The 22,717-nt window shown below is 41.9% G+C and overlaps 1 protein-coding gene across 1 annotated transcript; it reads right to left on the bottom strand.

Moving 5' to 3' along the window:
• Positions 1 to 931: 931 nt before the first annotated feature.
• LOC137027930 (SLAM family member 5-like) lies at positions 932 to 22,710 on the bottom strand. The gene is made up of 6 exons (XM_067396555.1): positions 22,617 to 22,710; positions 22,061 to 22,378; positions 6,828 to 7,103; positions 5,567 to 5,671; positions 5,396 to 5,455; positions 932 to 1,661 (listed from the first exon to the last, which is right to left on the bottom strand). Exons 1-5 carry the CDS (start codon positions 22,663 to 22,665, stop codon positions 5,430 to 5,432), a joined length of 774 nt encoding a protein of 257 aa, XP_067252656.1. The 5' UTR covers positions 22,666 to 22,710; the 3' UTR covers positions 932 to 1,661; positions 5,396 to 5,429.
• Positions 22,711 to 22,717: the final 7 nt, after the last annotated feature.

Raw genomic sequence — 22,717 nt, forward strand, 5'->3', positions numbered from 1 at the left:
CGTTTAGAAGACGTCTTTAAGATGTTTATGATTTACAATGTATGTAAAACTGACATCTTAAAGACGTATATTAGATGTTTGTAAACAGCAGATGCTTTCCAGATGAAGTGATCTTTAACAGACGTCTTGCAGACGTACGTGTGCTATCTATTCAGAATTAGCAATCACCACGGTATGGTATACAGGGATACAGGTGTGAAGGTGTGGTGCTAAACTGCATTATTATAACAAATAGTACAGCATTATTCTCACATGCTAGGACATTAGAATAATATGAGGATAACATAAATTAAAAGCAGGCCAACAATTCGCTGTATAAAGTAATAAGATGCAGCAATTAAATGGTTACAGCATGAATAGTGACTGTTAATAATCACTCATACAAATGACATCTTTCATCAACAGTCATTATTAGCTTAGCTTAAGGATGAGTCATCACTTATTACGATACTAAACAGTGAAAAGAACGAACTCAAAGTAACAATAATAATAGACATCACACTTACATGTTGTCATTGACGCACACCAACTAAAACCACATGCTAACAGTCCAAATCTAACCAAAGATACTGGCAATTTTCTCCTATCGCCACCGGAGTTCTGGCTGGTGCAATACTTGCACTGACCTTGAGTTAAGAGTAGGCTGCCACCTACTGGACGCACTAGGTAATACTTTCCATTAAACTATATACACCAGGGATGGACAACTCCGGTCCTGGAGGGCCAGTGTCCTGCAGAGTTTATCTCCATCCCTGATAAAAACTCACTTGCCTATAACTTTCTACTAATCCTAAAGACCTTGATTAGCTGGTTCAGGTGTGTTTGATTAGGGTTGGAGCTAAACTCTGCTGGACACTGGCCCTCATGCTTGACTGATTGAGGGCCTTTTGTACAATAATTATTTATTAGTCAGGTAAATGTGTCATGCCAATTACATAATCAGTTCAAAGATGATCAATATAAAACATCCAATGCTCAGAAACAGTAAAAAATAAATACCTGACATTAGAAAAATACACATGGCTGAGTGTCTGAAGGACTGATCTGATTACAGGATCGCACCCTGAGCCTCCTGCAAAATCTCTTTAAATACTCAGACCAAGACAGAAACTTCCTTCAAATGGAAACATGAATTCACAATTGGAATTTGCATTTATCAGGGTCTTAGACTGAGTAGTTTACACCTTTTAGGGACAGAAGTCCATTTGTATGAAAGACCCTGTGAAGGTGGACACACCCACTACAGAGAGCAAAATATCTCTAAAATCTTAAAACCTTTATTACCTTTTGGTTTACTTCTGTGGGAATGAGACCTTTGTACCAGTCGCACTGAGACATTTCAAATGATACCAAACATGTATAATGTTGTATGATAACCGTTGACATTAAGCCATATAGAGTTTGAGTGAATTTTTAAGGTCATCTCCGCATGTAGAGAGAAGAGATGAGGGAAGAGGGGGTGAAGGAAGGGTCTGACTCAGTGATTGTCTCAGATGGGGAAGCTAATTTTGCAAGACAGAGTTCAAATGTTAATTTCCTTTGTTTTCTCAGAGATTCTTGGTCCAGACAGTCTGGCATCAGTCTTACAACATCAATTCTGGTAGATTCGGTAATCATCATTTTTTGGGAACATTTCCATACACAGCCTCCATCTTTGATTTCTGCAATTGGAAACACAATCTCAGTCAGTAAGCCTAGGCTAAATGAATCGCAGAACAGTATGAATTACTTTTATAAGTTATTATTAATGTTTCTATCTTTTGTCTTTTTATTTTTAAGGTGCAAAGCTGAATCTACAATTACCGAGATCCCCCCCCCCCCCCCCAAACAGGTTTTGAAGGTTTTTGTCATGACAGCTTCTATACTGAGTATGATTGTCTTTCACATAAAAAAGACACGTCTGTAAAGTAACCGTTGTCTGCTAAAGCTGCATTTAATCTCAGATAATCATGAACCGCAGAACAGCTGCAGCTCGAGGACAGAGTTCAGCACAACATGGGTAACAACTCTGTGTCCTACTTTCTGTCCACTGAAAATCTAATGGAATAAAACTGAATCTGTTGGGTGATTTTAGAGTAACAAAGAAATGTTTATAGGCTAGTAGGCCACTGACCACATCAGGCTTACTTAGGTGTAGGCCAAACTAACGGTCAAATGTTTTTACATTTGTTTGTGGAAATTGATTAATTTGCATAAAGTTGCACTCTTGTTGAGTTCAAGTTGCATTATCGGCAGTGTCCGGTAGTAATGCATGGCGGTAAACTTAATTTAATGTTTGACCAACTCAGAAATACACCATGGCTACATTTTTGGAATTAGCATTATGTTTTATAATTTTTTTAACTTTAAATGTATGCAATACTGTAAATCCATTAAACTACAACACCGTTTGATCTAAAATATCAAACTACCATATCCTTTATCCTTTATTTATCCAGGAAGATCCCATTGAGATATCAAAATCTCTTCTTCCACAGGGAGACCTGTCAAAACGACAGCCCACATAGTTCCATAAAAATAACAGCAACAACAACAACAAAAACAATCCAACAAATCAAATAGGCCAAAGGTCAAGAGAAGCACTTACAAGACACTATAAAAGCAGAATACAAAATACATTTAAAAGTAAAAGACATAATTTATGTTATATTAAGCCATACAAGTCTTAACACCAGGGGTTCCCTTTAAGAGAAAAACCCCCTCAAACCGATGTTTTTGTTCTAATAAGAAAGGGCGTAGATTTGGTTTCAACATTGGGAGGGGTTGAGCGTTAGTATGCTGCCTGTTATTATTTTTTTTTAATAAAAAAAAAATCTGTTTTATGTGTAGCGTTATTGGATAATTTATTTCTTCTCTATCTATCTATCTATCTATCTATCTATCTATCTATCTATCTATCTATCTATCTATCTATCTATCATAAATTTTATGGAATTTATCTCTAACCATTCATCAAATTCTAACATAAAGGAGTGATTCTAAAAAGAAAGAAATGATGTTAAAATATTGAAACCGCCAGTAGGTGGCAGCGATTCGACGTTTTAATGAGTGAGTCAATTAATCTGATTTTTGAACGAATTGGCTTGAATGAACGATTTAAGTAAGGAAGAAAACAAACACCGATGTGAATACTTTTGTCATTGATAAGGTACTATTGAAAAATGAAGTAACAAAACAGACAGCTGTTTTGGTAACTGGTTACAGTTACACTGATAGTTATGGCTAAATTGCAATGGATTAGATAGCTAAAATATATGTGGAGTGTACCTAGCTATTACAATGTTTTCATACCTCCTTTTTTACAGTCTATGCTCCTTCTCAGTACATGCTTTATTCTTTTTAACGTCCCTCTTTGAACAGAAGTTTAATACAGTCGGCTGGGCAGCGGTTCTCTTCATTTTTTGGTGCTACCCGCGCTCTCCATTCAAACAGAGCTCCACTCGCGTTGTTTTGGTGAAAGTGCGACGCGCATTGGTTAGGCGTTACCAATCAGTTCAATGGAAGGGGGGTACTTTTTTTTTACTAATTTATTATGACAAACTCATATTCGATTAGAAACAAAATTATTGTTACAAAATAAATGAATTATACATATGTTAGTATAGATCTACTGTGTTGAAATATTGGGGGGGTTGTAACTAATGGATTTGAATATTGTTTTGACCCCCTTAGGGAATTTTGCAAATCTTACACTATCAATTGTCATCAGAAATACTGATTCTGAAAAACATCAGTTCTGCAGTACTTGGCAGGTGTCCAATATCTATTCACAAATGTGTCAACCTGACCTTTCACACTGGAACACTTGAAGAACAACTGAATATAGCAAGCATACTCTTAAAGATACCAGAAGAATAACCAAAAAGGAGTACAATAACAAAAGTAAAATTGATAAATCATAAGCCATAAATGATTAACATAAATATAAATATTGACCATTTTGGATCCACCAATATTGTTGTCAACAAATCCTCAACTCACTCAAACTCGTCAAATTTACTCAGCCTGTTGTTTCTGCACCCATGTTCTAAGCATACTGACAAGTTAAGAAAGCTATTGTCAGTGATTAATATATTACTGTTACTATAAAAAGCTACACAATACCGAAACCCGGTATTATATTGGCCCCAGGGCTAAATTATGAAAGACCGGTGTATCTTCAGATGAAGAGCTGCGAGTGATTTTTTTCTTTGCATTTTGTTGTTTGATTAACATTGATGGCACAATCGTCAGAAGGTGACTGCTGTCACTTTAAGACAATAGACATTAACACACATCGGATTTTCTCCCAGCTGTTCATGTTCATGCACACTTACGATATAAACTGCGTTTAAGTAGTTAAACACACTCCAATCCGTTCATTTTAACACATTTTTGTGTGTATTTGATCGCTTGGACGTGCCCCTGAAGCCCAACGTGTAATTTGTTTGTCGATTTGCGATCCGTTTTGGAGCGCGCACACATAATTCAGCCTGAGGAACAGCGTCTCTTGCGCGGATTATTGTGCTTTCAATGTTTTAAACCGTTGATAATAATTATCAAACATTTACTGCAATTTAGCAACCGTAAAGACTGCATTTTACAACAATCACCGATTGTGCTGATTCTGACGTTAAGTTTGGGTTTAGGGAGGAAGGAACGCGCACAGCTGTGAAGAGAATGAAGGTGTGCTAGACGAAACTAGTTTTTAATAGTTTTACCTCAGATATCTTCTGTTTGATCCTTGGAAGCAAAAATCGAAATCAAAAATAAAATTAGCTTAATATCACAGGCCTAAAGTGTAAGCAGATGTTTTAGTTTAGTTTAGTTTTTTAGTTTAGTTTAGTTCTCTCCTCCATCATTACCATTAAACAGGGCTTTCATGTGAGCGGCTGCGCGCGCTGCAGCTCCTCTGCATGAGCGCGATCTCTTCTGGATTGCGAAAGCAAAAATGCATCATAAACAAATGTCCTAATATTATTGCATACAGACTCAGCTGGCGACTCTGGCGAGATAGAATTTGCAAGATAATGTCTATATAGCAATAATAAATGAACGTGTATTTTCTTCATAATTTCTCCATAACGTCAGCTGACCCTAACCCTAACCCTAACTCTAGAGTTTATCGATACACCGGTCTTTCATAATTTAGCCCTGGGGCCAATATAATACCGGGTTTCGGTACCCATCCCTAGTATGTTTCTGTTCCGCGTTGCCACGGTCTAATAACGGATGTAAAAAACAACGATTGCAAAAAACAGTTTTGTAAAAATTATTTCACACTCCACATTTAGGGGGGCCACAAGGGGGTCCGAGCTTGTTGGCACAGGGGCACTGGCCCCCCCCCCGGTATTAAACAAAACTTCAATTAACTGACTGCAACAACTTCTTGCAATTCAGTCATGAATGATCTTACCTTTGTTTGTGTTGTTGGTTTACACAACGCTGAATCAGCTGTCTTCCTCTTGTGTCTGGACTGAATCGACAACAATTACATTGATGCGTTAAAACGACAAGGTTTCCAATATTATTTTGAAATTTGTGTTTACAAAAATATTTTTACAGATGAATTGCTTTTTCTCCTTACTTGTTTTTCTACATTTCTTGCAGAGGTAGCAGATCACGATTGCAACAACAATCAACAGAGATCCAGCATTGATCAACACAATGAACAATAAAGGTAGACCCTGATCTGTAATGGACAAAATGAGCCGTTAGTGTGAATGAATCTGTCCATCTATCAGTCTATCAGCACTAAACAACTTAATAGATCAGCTTAGTACAAACCCGATTCCAAAAAACTTGGTACAAATTGTGAATAAAAACAGAATGCAATGATGTGGAAGTTTCAAATTTCAGTATTTTCTTCAGAATACAACATGACATATCAAATGTTTAAATTGAGAAAATGTATCATTTTAAGGGAAAAATAAGTTGATTTTAAATGTCATGGCATCAACACATGGTGTCCCAGTTTTCCAAAAAGAACTTCAAATTTTGATTCGTCTGACCACAGATCAGTTTTCCACTTTGCCACAGTCCATTTTAAATGAGCCTTGGCCCAGAGAAAATGCCTGTGCTTCTGGGTCATGTTTAGATATGGCTTCTTTTTTGACCTATAGAGTTTTAGCCGGCAACGACGAATGGCACGGTGGATTGTGTTCACCGACAATGTTTTCTGGAAGTATTCATGAGCCCATGTTGTGTTTTCCATTACAGTAGCATTCCTGTATGGGATGCAGTATCGTCTAAGGGCCCGAAGATCACGGACATCCAGTATGGTTTTCTGGCCTTGACCCTTACGCACAGAGATTGTTCCAGATTCTCTGAATCTTTGGATGATATTATGCACTGTAGATGAAGATAACTTCAAACCCTTTACAGTTTTTCTCTGAGAAACTCCTTTCTGATATCGCTCCACTATTTTTCGCCGCAGCATTGGGGGAATTGGTGATCCTCTGCCCATCTTGACTTCTGAGAGACACAGCCACTCTGAGAGGCTCTTTTTATAGCCAATCATGTTGCCAATTGACCTAATAAGTTGCAAATTGGTCCTCCAGCTGTTCCTTATGTGTACATTTAACTTTTCCGGCCTCTTATTGCTACCTGTCCCAACTTTTTTGGAATGTGTAGCTCTCATGAAATCCAAAATGAGCCAATATTTGGCATGACATTTCAAAATGTCTCACTTTTAACATTTGATATGTTATCTATATTCTATTGTGAATAAAATATAAGTTTATGAGATTTGTAAATTATTGCACTCTTTTTTATTCACAATTTGTACAGTGTCCCAACTTTTTTGGAATCGGGTTTGTAAATTAAGGTTAATATCAACACCACTATACCTGCACAAGCGTGACAGAGTTGGTTGATGTCCAGATGTTGAGTCTGGTTGCTGATGGAGTTGTTCACCACACAACTATAAATGTTTTTATCCTCATGTTTTACGTCTAAAGAAAGGCTTCTGTTGAGATCAGACACACTGATGCTGGACAATAAACTGTTTCCTTTGTACCATGAGAGAGTCACATGACTCACATTCACCACTGAACACAGCACTGAACATGATGATGATGATGATGAAGAACAGTCTCTGGTAATGTTAAGAGTTGGCAGACGAGCTGGAAAACAGAATAAACAGATGGTTAAATCTTAATTTTGGTGTAGTGTTGACAGTCAGTGAGTGTTTCTGTCATCTCAAACTATAAAATCCCACTGCGCAATGTGAAATCGGAGTGACGTCTTTTTCATGTAATTTTTGGACGTCCAAATTCGGTCCATTGAAGGGGTTGTTTTGTAACGCCAGGCGGCGTCTTTTTTCGACATCTTCTGCACATCTAATGTTGACGTCTGTGGGACCTCCGTGTAAGGGCTATTTATAGTCCGTTTGTGGACGTCTTTTCAACATCAAATTTAGACTTATTTTGGACGTCGTTTTTATAACTTCTATAACTGTGGTCCCATGTTTCCAGAGGGTGGAGGACATGCTTTTCTGTGCCAGTTAATTTTCCTGTAGCTTTGAAAATTAAAGCTACAGGAAAATAACTGGCACAACATGTCCTCCACCCTCTGGAAACATGGGACTACATACAACACTACAGTTATACAAATACAAATAAATCACAATTCAATATCACCATTTTCATCTTTATTCAAAAATAAATGCAACGATGCAAGCTGAAAAACTGTGCTGTCATTTTGCAATGGTTGAACACTCGCACGAAATGCCTGTTGTGTTGCCTCGGCCAATCAGAGTGATGTTGACTGTTTTTTGTCTCTTTGGTTGAAATCCAAAGCCCTTGATAGAGAGTTTTAGCTGCTGTTGGTTCTTTTTAAATTAGAAATGAGGAATAGATGTTCAGAAATGGTCATGGACCGACGGACCATATATAGACATGATCTGCACATCTATCCGACGTCCAATGTTTAGTGGGATGATTAAACATTTCAGTATGTAAATATTTAAAGGAATATGGGAATATTTATAAGAAGTTAAGCTCAATCAAAAGCATTTGTGGCATAATGTTGATTAACACAAAAATTCATTTCCACAAAAAAATCTGTTATATTGAGACACTTTACAATTTGAATGGGGCCAATTCATAAACATAAAACACTTTTTTTTTTCAATAGTAAAGCCACAAGATGTGAACAAAATAAGTGTTAACATGATTTTAGCATGGGAAAAAAATGCTTAACTAACTTTTTCTGTGTAAAGTTCTAATTTTACAACTTTGTTGCTTTGTCAACACAATAAATGCTAAAATGACCCTAAACCTCAAATAATGCACATTTTAACAGATGAATTAATGTTTTTATTAAATTTTAAGCCTCACATTTCTGCTTTTAAATGCTCCAAATTAGTTAATATTCTTTCTCTTTTTTTAAAGACTTTTTCATGACATAGTCTCTGATTTGCAGATATCTGAAGAAGTGAGAATTTGGTAGCCCGAACTTTGATTGAAGCTCTTTAAAAGGACAAAAAAAAAAAAAAAAAAAACATTCATATAAAGTGAATTGACACTGTCAATTCAATTCAATTTCCCTTCTGTTTCCAGATTGTAAAAAAAAAAAAAAAAAAACATATCCTTAAGAGCAGGAATGAGGGATTGATTCTTGCAGATGGGGCTATCAAGATATACATAAGGATATATATATATATATATATATATATATATATATATATATATATATATATATATATATATATATATATATATAGACATATTAATTTGTTACCAAATTTTTAAAGACTGGCCTATAACAAAATGATTATTATAGATAAGCTTACTCATCTTCCCTGGACTGTTGCATAGTGCCTAAGACAGTTCTAAGACAGAAGGGGGACCATTGTGTTTCTTGCTTTGTAATTTAAAATAGTTCTAAGACAGAAGGGGAGCCATTTGTGTGTGTGTGTGTGTGTGTGTGTGTGTGTGTGTGTGTGTGTGTGTGTGTGTGTGTGTTTGTTACTTTTACCCTGTATGGAAAAGTACTGAGAAGAGTTGCTCAAACATTGGGGGTATAAATGTATATGGGTTCTTTTGTGTCCTTGGTTCACACTCGGGGCAGATATTGTATGGTTGTGTTGACTGTGGACTCTTTCTTGCAAGAAATAAAATCTTTATAAAGTGAATTTTCTTAAAGTTTGTCTCTTACTAGTGATAACTAATTAATTTTTGCCGCAACAGAGCAAAGGGCTTCTTCAATTCTAAGCCATTCAGGTTGTTCACAAGTTCCTTCGGCTGGATTGTCTTTCCACCAAGAGAATATATTCAAGTGCGCCACCCAATAGTGTGCTTTAAAGAAAGGTAACCCAAATTCCCCCTTCTCTTTAGATTTAACTAAGTGTTGTTGTTGTTTTGTTTTTTTAATTCTTGCCATTTTATTATTCCATAAAAACTGAATAATTGTCTAGTTGTTTAAAATAGGATTGTGGTATACGTGAAGAGATAGACTAAAATAAGTGGAGGAATCTTTGGCTCACCATCTTTACTGCATTGATTATACCTACCATTGAAATCATCAATGTTCTCCAATAGTCTATTATTTTTCAATTGGTTGATCCTCTTTTACCAATTGAATCTAAGTTCTCTTAGAATTTTTGTTATTATGACACCAAAATAAGTAAAGGAGTATTCTGCTATCTTGAACAGAGTGGATCTTATATACTGCTTACAAGTGTTGAGCATAAAGGGGGTCACACACGCGCAGCGTCGCGCCACGTCTTTAAAATTTGAACGCATTGTTTTCTATGAGAGTACGCACACCGGCGGTGACATTCGGCGCCTGTCCGCGGCGCCCAGCAACGACTCAGGAAGTTGTTTAAAATCCTGCCATGTACATTGTTTTACATTAAATGTATATTATATTTCTCTCAAATCGTCGTTAATGTACATACTGACTTCACCCATGCTGCAAGATACATCAGTTTCACATTCTAAGTTTAACAGCTTGAATAAAGTCTAAAAATGTATAATAAACGTAGCATTTTCTTTCCTTTTGCTTTGTTGTGCCATTTTTCCATGTACACTAACCTCAGTGCGAAATATTAAAGCATCGGCATGTAACGTTTCCCTGTTGACGTAAAACACTCCCATTGTGCAGCTCTTCTATCAGGAGTCGAGTCAAAATTGAGCTCGCGCGTATATAATGTGCGCGGCCGGTGTGCGATACCTGTGAGTTGTCAGAGACGCGACGCTGCGCGGCGCCGAGCATCGCGTCCGGTGTGCGCCCCCCTTAATAGTCATCATAATAGTCATAGTCACTTTTTTCCCAATTAACAGTAAAGCCTGATATATTGCCAAATCTTGTAATTGAATTGAGGAGATGTGGAATAGACTTAGAAGATAACTGTCCGTTGCCGGATGTGTGCAGTCAAGGGCTCTATCACAACTGAGAAAAGAAAAAAGAAATGGGGACAGCGGACAGCCTTGTCCCTAAATATTCTTTTTGTAATGACTGAGACAAATCAGACACAATTATTTGTTATATTTGTTATATAATTGTTTAAAACTCACTCTAGGGTCTGTCCCCCATCCTCCAAGGATACCAGCCTGTGCATGGCCCATCAGATAAAGTTTTATTGCGCTGAAGTATGTGGGTTGCCATGTGGAAGAGCAGAGACAAAGAGACACATAGAAAACACTCAAAACAGACTTTCCTGCACTAATATATAGACAGGTTGTTCATAAAATAACATGCATATTCATAGGACATGTCATCCATTATTACTGTTTGTGTATTATCTCTTCAGTACTGTTATGAATATTTTATGAACCATGGTTAACGTAAACTCACCTATACCAAGTTTGATGTCTATGAGTTTGTATTTTGAAGATTTAAGTTATTGTGTGTGTAATAATTTCTTCAAAACAACTGAGCCAGTTTCACATGCAGATCTCCTACTAGAAATTCAAGGGCTCATAAATGCCCCCACAGGAGGAATGTTGTCTCCTTGGTCAGGTCAACTCTAAGAGGTGTGACTTCGACCAGAGGTTAAAAGCCAGTGCACAATGCTCCTCCATCTCTCTCTTGCTTCTTCAATGGACTGACGCCCTGCTGGGCGACCTCTTCAGGTCAAGGCCTGTGGGCCTGTGTGTTAAACTCGTGTTAAAACACAAATGCAGCTACTTCCAATCATAGTAACCTAGACAACGAGCTACAACAACCCAATTTTCCTCAATTGTGCTTTATAATAAATTGGTCTCTATGAGTAAGCGGCGGAGATACAAGGGGCCGTCTAAAAAGTGCAAAACCCAAAACCCTTTTGCTCATTTTATATTATGAAAATACTCAATAACTTCACTGAAACACACTGTACTGTCACCAAATTCAGTTCATACATCACTGCTCTCCTGCTGGTTATAGGTACTACAAAACTTAGTTTGATAATAATGCATAACTTTTATGATTATTAATTAAAAAAAAAAAATCAATAACTTCACTGTTGTTAGTGAAAATATTAAATAAATTGTAATGCCATCAAATCTAGTAAGCAATTATCATGCAAAAGCTGTTGTAAGTATGTAAGCTGTGTACCAACATCATTTGTGTAAAGAAGGCCTTTATGTGCTACTTGCCAAACTAAGTGTTGTAGTACCTATAACCAGCAGGAGAGCAGTGATGTATGAACTAAATTTGGTGACAGGTCAATTTGGTGAACTAAATTTCAGTACAGTGTGTTACAGTGAAGTTATTGAGTATTTTTCATAATATAAAAATGAGCAAAAGGGTTTCGGGTTTTGTACTTTTCAGACGGTCCCTTCAGACGTGTATCTCCGCCGCCTGCTCATAGAGACCAATTTATTATAAAACACATGTGAGGAAAATTGGGTTGTTGTAGCCTGTTGTTGGTCAGTATTCATATTCATGCATTTATTCATATTTATGTTAATCATTTATGGCTTATAATTTATCAATTTTACTTTTGATTTCATATATTCATGAACTCCTAATCCATATATAATAATTCTCATCATATTTTCAAGTATTTACTTGTTATTGTACCCTTATGGTTATTCTTATTTTATCTTTAAGAGTTTATACTTGTTATATTCAATTGTTCTTCAAGTGTTCCAGTGTGACAGGTCACGCTCACACAATTGTGCAAAATATGTCTGTTATTATTTCAGCTGACAGGGAAAGGCCCTATGACATAATGAGTAAGTTCATCTGACCTTTTCTGATTAACGAAAACAAGGTTTAAGTAAATTTCCCTGCTTCTTATGGTATACTAAATATATGAATTTAGTCGTTGATGGGGGGCTCTTTTTCCTTTCCTTTGTTCTTTGTCCTTTGTTGTTGTCCCTTGTTCTTCTGCTCCTTCTCTCCTATTTGCAAATGTCTTAATTATTGTTCTTTCTTTTTGTATATATTCTGAACTTCATCTATTAGATACTATATTCTGGATTTTACAATACTCTAAATTTTATTGTTAACTATTAATTACTTCTTTCTGATTTATATTTTACCTTTTGGTTTTAATAAATATTTTAAGTTTGCGTGTGAGGCTAAATGTAATTGAAATGAATAAATAATTTTTCTTCGACATCATCAACTGCCTGGATCTCATTTCCCCAAGTTTTTGCATCATTGTCTAGGTTACTATGATTGGAAGTAGCTGCATTTGTGTTTTAACAACGTTTAGCTCACGAGTTATTGATCCGGGAAGCTCGAATCTGTGAATATATTGCCAACTGAACTGAACTGTTTGACATAAGCACTGACTGCATTTCTTTATATTTGAGTCCAACAAGAGCTGCGCATTATTTGTGTGCATTATTAATGTATGTTACTAACTGAAACACTACTGCCAGCCAGCGGGACATTAAAGAGGAAGTGTTTGTCCGAGCTCACAGCAAGGGAATGTTAGATTTTGCTGTATTTGGCCGTGCAGTCGTTTCGGTGGCTCGCCAATGTATTACATTTCTCTAATACATAAAATAAGTAAGCTTGGGGAGAAGAATTTATTGAAGGTAGTAGTGTAGCACAGTTCTTCAGCAGCGATGTTAGCGTGTCAGCCTTCAAAACATCTTAACCCAAAGTTCTGTCTGTGGGACAGAACTTTATACATGAAGACAAAAGGGTTACAAATAATAGAACACTGTTAGGACCTCCTACAGGAGATCGATCTACCCTGTGATCTGCTCTGAGCAATGCTGTTTCTTTGTCATTCACACCCATCAGTTTCTGTGGGCCATACGTCTGTATGGGCCATTTGGTTCACACCTTTACAAACACAGAGTTGATTGCATCTGAGGCACAGTCACAATGTAAATGCATCTAACTAAAGATAATGAAAATACACATAATCTTTCAGGAACGATTATAACTTTGCGTGGGAATGCAAATATCTTTGCGAGGGAAAACAAAGTTTCTCGGGGGAACGCAAAAGTTTTGAAAAAAAAAAATATATGAATCATAAATGAATACACTGATTCATTTATGCTCCGATGCTTTCTGAAGCAGTGTTTTCAAATCGGCCATCACTAAATAAGTCGTTATTTTGTTATTTTTTGGCACACCAAAAATATTCTTGTCGCTTTATAATATTATTATTGAACCACTGTACTCACATGAACTGATTTAAATATGTTTTTAGTATATTAATGGATCTTGAGAGAGGAAATGTCATTGCTCCCTAGGCCCCACAGAGCCATCGGATTTCAACTAAAATATCTTAATTTGTGCTCCGAAGATTAACGCAGGTCTTACGGGTGTGGAACGGCATGAGGGTGAGTAATAAATGACAGAATTTTCATTTTTGGGTGAACTAACCCTTTAAAGGTGTGATTAAATGTGATTTCACTTTTTTAACTTTAGTTCCCATTCAGTCGGTCACGTTCGACGTACGTCGGACAGACCGACGAATAGGAATCTCGCTAGAGAGGCCAATCTACTTCGAGTGTAACTAAACGAGCCAATGCACATTGGCATGCAATCATATGCATCAGCTGCTCGCCTCGCAGCGCGGGTATATAATGAGCAGCAGGTGCGTTGCAGCTTCAGCTTTTCGCTTCGGAGCCGAACGGTGTTTGTTCCTGTTCTCTGCAAGCGAGTGTCTGCTAGAAGACGAGTCAAGCTTTTGGTTGAACTTCTCTTTTTTTTTCCGAGTGCGGGCGAACAGCACAGCAGCGGGGTCGACGTCCTCTCTTTTTCTGTTTCGTTTGCCGTTTTTGAGCAAATAGCTGTTTGACAGCGTCAGAAGGCTGTTCTCACGGCCGGTACGGTGCGCTTTTGAGCGCTGAAAAGCCGTTTTTACGGCTGGTAAGAGTGAGCGCCTTCAAAGAGAGAGAAAGCACATGACAGGCTGCACACAATCCCTGTCTGTGTTGCGGTGGCCGTTCCCCTGCGTGCTTCAGCACTTCTAAAAGAGTAAAGTCCCTGAAAGAGCTTACACAAGTAGATTCGCGTCTTTTTAAAGACGACATCCTACTTGTGTTTCTGGATGCGATCGTTCCTGTCCTCACTGACGGCCACGATCACCGTTTCGCATGTCTGGGCGCGTGCTGAAATGATGTTCGTGGGTGTTCATGTTTTCATATGAGAACATGATCACGTCGACACGCCGGTCGTGACTCTTCTTTCTCCGGGAAGCTTGAGTCCCCTCTGTTGTTGGCCAGCTGCCGCTTGTGTGTAAAAGCACAGCCGCGGCTCTGCCCGACACTCTGGGAGACCGCGGAGATCAGCGAGAGCAAACCTCTCGCTCCTCTGCGTGTCGTGTGCCGTCGAGCTGCCGGGCTGCAGCGCGGGTTGTCACGGCAACCCAGCGCTCGCTCGGCGCTCTAGATGCGCGGTTCCCTTGCGTAATCTCCATTGTAGCGCCCTCTCTGGTGCACCAGAAGAGGTCTACTTTGCTGATATGGCTTGGGTGACATGAGGTTGAGGGGTTCCTTCGGGGAACCAACCCCCTAGGGCCCCTCCCTCTCTAGCGCATTGCAAGCTGTGCAGTTTCTGGATTGGATTGCTGGTCCTTTTCATAGGGGAACCTAGCATTTCATTCAGAGCTCCAGCTGAGGGACAGACGTCGATTGCAGCATCGGAGAGAGTGCTGTTATGCTCTGGAAATGAGGGTGACGCTGCCCACTGTAATGGTGTGTGCTTATGCTGACTCAGATTCAGAGTTTACAGCCATGCTTTCCTGGGTCTTCCAGATGTGCATGGAAAACTTGGCAGTATGGGGGTATATTGGTGCCATAAATATGGAATGCCAAAGGTGCCAATCTGCATAAGTTTTTCCTCTCTCACTACCCTCTTGGATGGGGTGGCTGTACACAGACCACACCCACCCTGCATGTGAGGCCAAGGCACTCTTTTTGCATGAGGGTAGTTCTGTGCTGGGGTTGAGCTGCGCTTGTTGACTAACCGTGATCAAAGTCACGGCGCAGGCCCTCAGCCAGACGATGTCCACCTCCGTGGTCCAGAAGTGCCCCCTGGCTTACCTTGTGAGGTGTGAGAGGTTGTCAAGCTAAATGCTTTCTCAATGCTCCCATCTTACGAGGTGGCCTTTCGGTGACACTGTCGAGGACTGAGCCCAGCGGTTCTCCTCAGTTAGTAGCGGATAGGGGAGCTTCCCATGACAAACCATTGAGTTCCTCTTGGGCCGCCCCTCAGTCTGCTCGTCGCCAAGGGTGTCGTCCCCTGCAAGAAACTCCGGCCCAGCAGGCTCTGCTGTATCCATTGCGGGGAGATGACGCCTCCCGTCTCTGCAGCTGTTTAACTGGTTGGTGAGAATCACCCCTGAGACGGGCGACCCAGAGATGGGTGGGGCTGCTCTTCCACCCCTGGAGGAGGGCCAGGTGGTAAATCCTTTATTGGGTTTGTTTCTGTTCCGCCACTGACCCAAGAGGCAGCGGTACCCAAATTTTAAAGAGCAGTTCCTCCATTTCCAGGTCTGAAGAGGGTTTGGAGAGCAGTGGGAGGAGAAAAACCTCACCACTCTCATCCCCCTCTTCTGTCGCCAGTGGACAGCAGCGAGCAGCGGGCAGCCAAAGCCTCGACTGCTCCCTCTGTCCATCCGTGGAGCCAGGTAAGTGTTGCCTAGCACACTGTGACGCCGCTTCGGGCCGCCTCACAAAGAGAGCCCCCGAGCCGCGTCCCTGTGTTCCACCTCGCTGCCCTGCTGCGGGTACACCGGTGGTCCCTTTGGTCCTGCTTGTACGGTCTCTGCGAGCCGGGTTAGCGCTCCCCAGTCCGTCTCGCTGGCTCCTTCGGACCATCAGGGTCGGCTTTGCGATTCAGTTCGCCCGGCTCCCCCCCAAGTTCAGGGACGTCCTCTTCACTACAGTGAAAGATGCCGATGCCCCTGTCCTGCGTGCGGAGATCGCAGTCCTACTGGCGAAGGACGCGATAGAGCCGGTCCCTCCAGCCGATTTGAGGTCGGGGTTCTACAGCCCCTACTTCATTGTACCCAGGAAAAGCGGCGGGTTACGACCGATCTTGGACCTGCGAGTTTTGAATCGGAGCCTCCACAAGCTACCATTCAAAATGCTCACGCAGAAACGCATTTTCGAGTGCATCCGTCCCCGAGATTGGTTTGCAGCGATTGACCTGAAGGACGCGTACTTCCATGTTTCAATTCTTCCGCGACACAGGCCATTCCTGAGATTCGCGTTCGAAGGTTGAGCATATCAGTACAGAGTCCTACCCTTCGGGCTGGCCCTGTCTCCCCGCGTCTTCACGAAAGTCGTGGAGGGAGCCCTTGTTCCCATGAGAGAACGGGGTGTTCGCATTCTCAACTATCTCGACGACTGGCTCATTCTAGCACAGTCCCGGGATCAGTTGTGCAAACACAGGGATTTGGTGCTCAGACACCTCAGCCAGTTGGGGCTTCAGGTCAACTGGGAAAAGAGCAAACTCGCCCCGGTGCAGAGGATCTCTTTTCTCGGTATGGAGTTGGATTCGGTCGAGCAGATAGCACGCCTCACAGAGGAACGTGCTCGGTCAGTGTTGAACTGCCTGAATACATTCAATGGCAGGACAGCGGTCCCACTGAAGTTCTTTCAGAGGCTCCTGGGGCATATGGCGGCTGCTGCGGCTGTAACACCGCTCGGTCTGCTTCATATGAGACCGCTTCAGCACTGGCTTCATGGCCGAGTCCCGAGATGGGCGTGGCAGCGCGGCACATTCCGGGTGCCAATCACTCAGGAGTGCCGCCGAACCTTCAGTCCGTGGTCGGACCCCTTGTTTCTTCGGGCAGGAGTGCCCCTAGAACAGGTGTCCCGGCATGCTGTGGTGTTCACAGATGCTTCTGCCACCGGCTGGGGTGCCACGTAATACGGGCATGCAGTCTCAGGGGTTTGGACGGGACCCCATCTGCATTGGCACATCAATTGCCTCGAGTTGCTGGCAGTACGCCTTGCTCTGAGCCGCCTCAAAGGCCTGCTTCAGGGCAAGCATGTACTGGTCCGTATGGACAACACTGCGACCGTTGCGTACATCAACCGTCAAGGTGGTCTACGCTCCCGTCGCATGTCACAACTCGCCCGCCATCTCCTCCTGTGGAGTCGGAAGCATCTGAGGTCGCTTCGCGCCATTCATGTCTCCGGTGTGCTCAACCGTGTGGCCGACGAGCTATCACGAGCTGCGCTGCCAGGAGAGTGGCGACTCCACCCCCAGGTGGTTCAGCTGATCTGGAGAGAATTCGGAAAGGCTCAGGTAGACCTGTTTGCCTCACCAGAAACCTCCCACTGCCAGTTGTTTTACTCTCTGACCGAGGGGACACTCGGGACAGATGCACTGGCTCACAGCTGGCCCCGGGGCCTGCGCAAATATGCGTTTCCCCCAGTGAGCCTACTTGCACAGACCCTGTGCAAAGTCAGGGAGGACGAGGAGCAGGTCTTGTTAGTTGCGCCTTACTGGCCCAACCGGACCTGGTTCCCAGAACTCTCACTCCTCGCGACAGCCCCTCCCTGGCCCATCCCTCTGAGGAAAGACCTTCTTTCTCAGAGACGGGGCACTCTTTGGCACCCGCGTCCAGACCTCTGGAAACTCCATGTCTGGTCCCTTGGACGGGATGCGGAGGTTCTAGGTGACTTACCCCCTGAGGTACTTAACACCATCACTTCGGCACGTGCACGGTCTACGAGACGTGCTTACGCCTCCAAAGTGGAACCTGTTCGTCGAGTGGTGCTCTTCTCGCCGGGAAGACCCCCGAAGATGCTCGATCAGAGTCGTGCTTTCCTTCTTGCAGTAGGGTTGGAGCGTAGGCTGTCCCCCTCCACCCTCAAAAGTCCATACTGCTGCTATATCCGCTTACCACGACCACTTAGATGGCAAATCTGTTGGTCAGCACGACCTGGTCATCAGGTTCCTTAGGGGGCGAGACGGTTAAATCCTTCTCGTCCCCTCTCCATACCCTCTTGGGACCTCACTCTGGTGCTGAGAGCACTTCAGATTGCTCCCTTTGAGCCTTTGCTGTCAGTAGACTTAAAGATTCTGTCTATGAAGACTTTGCTGCTGGTGGCATTGGCCTCCATCAAGAGGGTAGGGGACCTGCAGTCATTTTCGGTCGACGAATCGTGCCTGGAGTTCGGGCCGGGTGATAGCCACGTGGTACTAAGACCCCGGCCTGGCTATGTGCCCAAGGTTCCTACCAGTCCCTTCAGGGACCAGGTGGTGAGCCTGCAAGCGCTGCCCTCGGAGGAGGCAGACCCAGCCCTGGCTTTACTCTGTCCAGTCCGCGCTTTGCGACTGTACATAGACAGAACCTAAAGCCTCAGGACCTCAGACCAGCTCTTGTCTGTTATGGAGGCCAGCAGAAGGGAAAGGCTGTCTCCAAGCAGAGGATGGCCCACTGGATAGTGGATGCCATCGCCCTGGCTTACCAAGCTCAGGGTGTGCCCTGCCCGCTCAGGTTGCATGCTCACTCCACGAGAGGTGTCGCATCCTCCTGGGCGCTGGCTCGTGGCGCCTCGCTGACAGACATTTGTAGAGCTGCGGGCTGGGCGACACCTAACACGTTCGCTAGATACTATAGCCTTCGTGTCGAGCCGGTCTCCTCCCATGTTCTCGCCACAGGTCAGAGGCACGGAGAGGCCCCGGCTTAGTGTCGGCTTGCTGCGCTACATGCGCTTCTTTTCTCCAGAGAGTCCCTACAAGGCAGACCCTGTCGAGTCCTCCGATATCCCTTCGGCAGCCGACGTGGCGGAGCGTCTGGCGCCAGGCCTATACTCCGTTGTATCCTTGAGAACCGGGTTTAGGCTGGGTTCCATATGTGTGACCCTACGGGGATCCCATATGGTTGGTTCCACGGTTGCTCCTAAACGAAGCCCGTGTCTTTCCCTCTGGGAGAACCTACCCTTCATCGGGTTGGAGTCACCCCAGCTCTTCCATATGTAGCACAGCCCTACAGGGTTAGTCCATATGTACTTCTCCACATAACTTCTTCGGGGAAGGATGTGGCTTCCGCAGCGTTCCTTTCCCAGCGAAGGGTACGCTTTCCCAGCGTTATCCAATAGTCTCACTGAATGGGTTTTGGGGAACAGCAGTGATCGACTCTCTCTGTGTTAGCCCTGTCCCACCATCCTCAGGCAAGGGGGTTCAGGTGGCTTGCAACAGAGCGCTGGAAGGGGGCAGCTCCTGTGGCGCTTTGGTAGGGATTCCTATTCGTCGGTCTGTCCGACGTACGTCGAACGTGACCGACTGAATGGGAACGTCTCGGTTACAAAGGTAACCCTCGTTCCCTGAAGGAGGGAACGGAGACGTACGTCCCGTCGCCACAGTCGCTGTACCCCGCTGATGCTGCCGCCTATCCGGTTCGGCTCCTCAGCGAAAACCTGAAGCTGCAACGCACCTGCTGCTCATTATATACCCGCGCTGCGAGGCGAGCAGCTGATGCATATGATTGCATGCCAATGTGCATTGGCTCGTTTAGTTACACTCGAAGTAGATTGGCCTCTCTAGCGAGATTCCTATTCGTCGGTCTGTCCGACGTACGTCTCCGTTCCCTCCTTCAGGGAACGAGGGTTACCTTTGTAACCGAGACGTTAGTGTGTAATGTTGCTGCTTGAGCATAAACAGTATCTGCAATGTTACAGTGCTGAAAGTTCAGTGCAAACGGAGATTGTCTTTTAAAGTTATGGCATTTTAATGCCTACAAAAATGACCGGTTTGGACTACAACGGGTTGGTGACATCATAAACCCTCAAAACACGCCCCTGGGAACACACAACAAAGTGGGCGAGGCCATGCATGGAAGAGTTGTGTACACCGGATGCGAGCAGCGCGATGCATCAAAAGATAATAGAACCTTATAATCTGTGATAATTTCCACACTGGATATGGTGTGGAAGACAGCTTCCAGAATCTACACAAGTTCAATGCTGGATTTGCACAAAGGCTTTTACTGAAAGATGAAGCAGTTCCTACATTAAAAGCAGAAGCTGCTGTTTATTGGCCTCAAACTGTAAGTATGTTTTATTGTTTTTTACATGTCTTTTAAACCTATAGTTCTGTTGCTACATTAAGGACATATACAAAGAGCAACTTGTTTTTGCTTTGCTAGCCAGTTAGCTAAATTCTACAAACACCAACAAAATTAAACACTGCCTTTACAAAAATGCTACTACTCAGTCATGTATTTGGTTACAGTAAAGCTTTAATCAGGATACTGTATATCTGTATAATATGGATAACTGTATATTGAAAGCTAACAAACAGCAGTGACAGAATATCTAAACACTTTGACACAAATACTAAATTAAATACCATTCATAAACGTCCTTTAAAAACCGTGATTGCGATTCTTCCCTTGGTCTAATTTGGGCTCAATTTGATACAGCAATATAGACACCATTATTTACATTTTGACTGAAGCAACGGATGGTAAGGGGCATGTCATTTCCGGATGCTTCAGCGAATCACGTTACACTGGGCCAGCTGCCAACCTGCTAACCAATCTGAGCACACTGTGTTTCGGAGGAAACTTCATAGAAGCTCATAGAAGCTCATTTGACTTTCTGCTTCATAGAAGCAGAAAGTCAAATGAGCCGTTCATATGACAGTGGAAACAGAGGTGTAGAATAAAGCTAAAATATATGAAAAATACACCGTTTTCAAAAAAAAAAAAAAGACATGTTAAACTGTGCCCCAAGAACACAATCAAGCCTAGAAAAAACCTATTAACCACCCCTTTAAGACACTGATGAACACCTGATTAGCAGAATAACTGAAAGACAGAGAAACAAGACCAGAAAAAAGAAAAGAGACGAGCAGAAACACAAGAACTACAACTGACTTCAGCCACACTGAGTGTGAAACCAGTTCACAAACCAGTTTGACATTATTTCTTTCATACACGTACAGAAGTTTTTGTTGAGAATATCTTGTTGATTAACAGATTTGGATGTTGATGTTTTATTGAAAATAAAAATGTATTGAAGTTTGCAGTCACCATCGTGGTGACCAGTGTCTGCTTTAGTTGGGCTCTTGACTCTTTTACATTATCTTTCTCTGGCTGCTGTAAAACACATTTGTTATGGCAGGAAAAAGCCAACATGAAGTTGATCAGGTGTTTTGGCTGTTGTGATGATGCTGTAATCATCTTGGACTTGTTTAATTCACTGATCTCTTTCTGTGTGATTTAATGGGTATTTTAAGTTTGTACTATATATGTGATTCAACAGCGTAAGAACCAGCAATGTTTCAGTTATTTAGGAGAATAGATAAAACCTATAATGCATAAAATATTTGAGCTCCTGCATAACTTGGACAGCAGAGACATCAACAATCAGAATATGAATCTCAACAATGGTGTCATCCAAAGGTTTAATGTTGCAATGCATGATGTGTTCCATTCAAATCAATTAATACATTATACAAACAAACATTTCTTTTAGGCATATTTTTTCCTAATAATTGTTCACTTTTTAGAAATAATTTAATATTAACTTCAATTCTAAGCACTTTACCGTAACTATTTTTTTTCTTATTTAAATAAAAATTCAGTCAAAATTAGTTTTGTGTTTAGTGACATTTTACCACAAATGCAGTTGATTTAGCTTAACTTGTACTGACCCCCAAAATATTACTCTAATAAAACAAAAATATGTCAACATTTGGACAAATGATCATTACTCACCATAGACAGAAACACTGAATGAAATTATTGACAGTTTTGCTCCACTTATCTCTAGTTGATAAACTCCAGCATGTTCAGTTCTGGTGTTTGTGATGGTCAGAGATCCAGTTTGAACATCTAGCTGAAGCCTGTTTCTAAATCTCCCATCAGTGCCATCAGATGTAGAGAAGATTCCAGCAGCTCTACTGATTTCAGCTATCAGAGATGTTTCAGCTCCATATTTCCACAGTATGTCTTCATCTTCATGTATTTCATTAAGATCAGTGTTTAGAGTGACAGAATCTCCCTCCATCACTGACACTGCATCACCAAACACACCTGGAGAACATGAAGAGGTTTTTCACTGATCAGTGTTCTTTTTGGTTTACAAAGTCTGCAACTGGGTTGAATTTGTTAGTAAATGTGATTTTAAAAATTAAATAGCTTTATATATGGGACATTATAGGCTCACTGAAGGATGGACCTGGATCCATCTGCTTGATTTAAATTACCTGGGGAAAATAGCAAATGCAAAAATAAGCTTTATTGCTCTGAAACAGATATATGAATTACTCACCAATCAGACTCCAGCAGCACAAACAGAACAAAACAAACATGTGGAACATTGTCTTCAGTAGTTCAGTGAAAACTCTGATCTAATTAGTCTTACTGAGATGT

The sequence above is a fragment of the Chanodichthys erythropterus genome, chromosome 10 (genome assembly GCF_024489055.1).
Source record: "Chanodichthys erythropterus isolate Z2021 chromosome 10, ASM2448905v1, whole genome shotgun sequence".
Lineage (NCBI taxonomy): Eukaryota > Metazoa > Chordata > Actinopteri > Cypriniformes > Xenocyprididae > Chanodichthys > Chanodichthys erythropterus.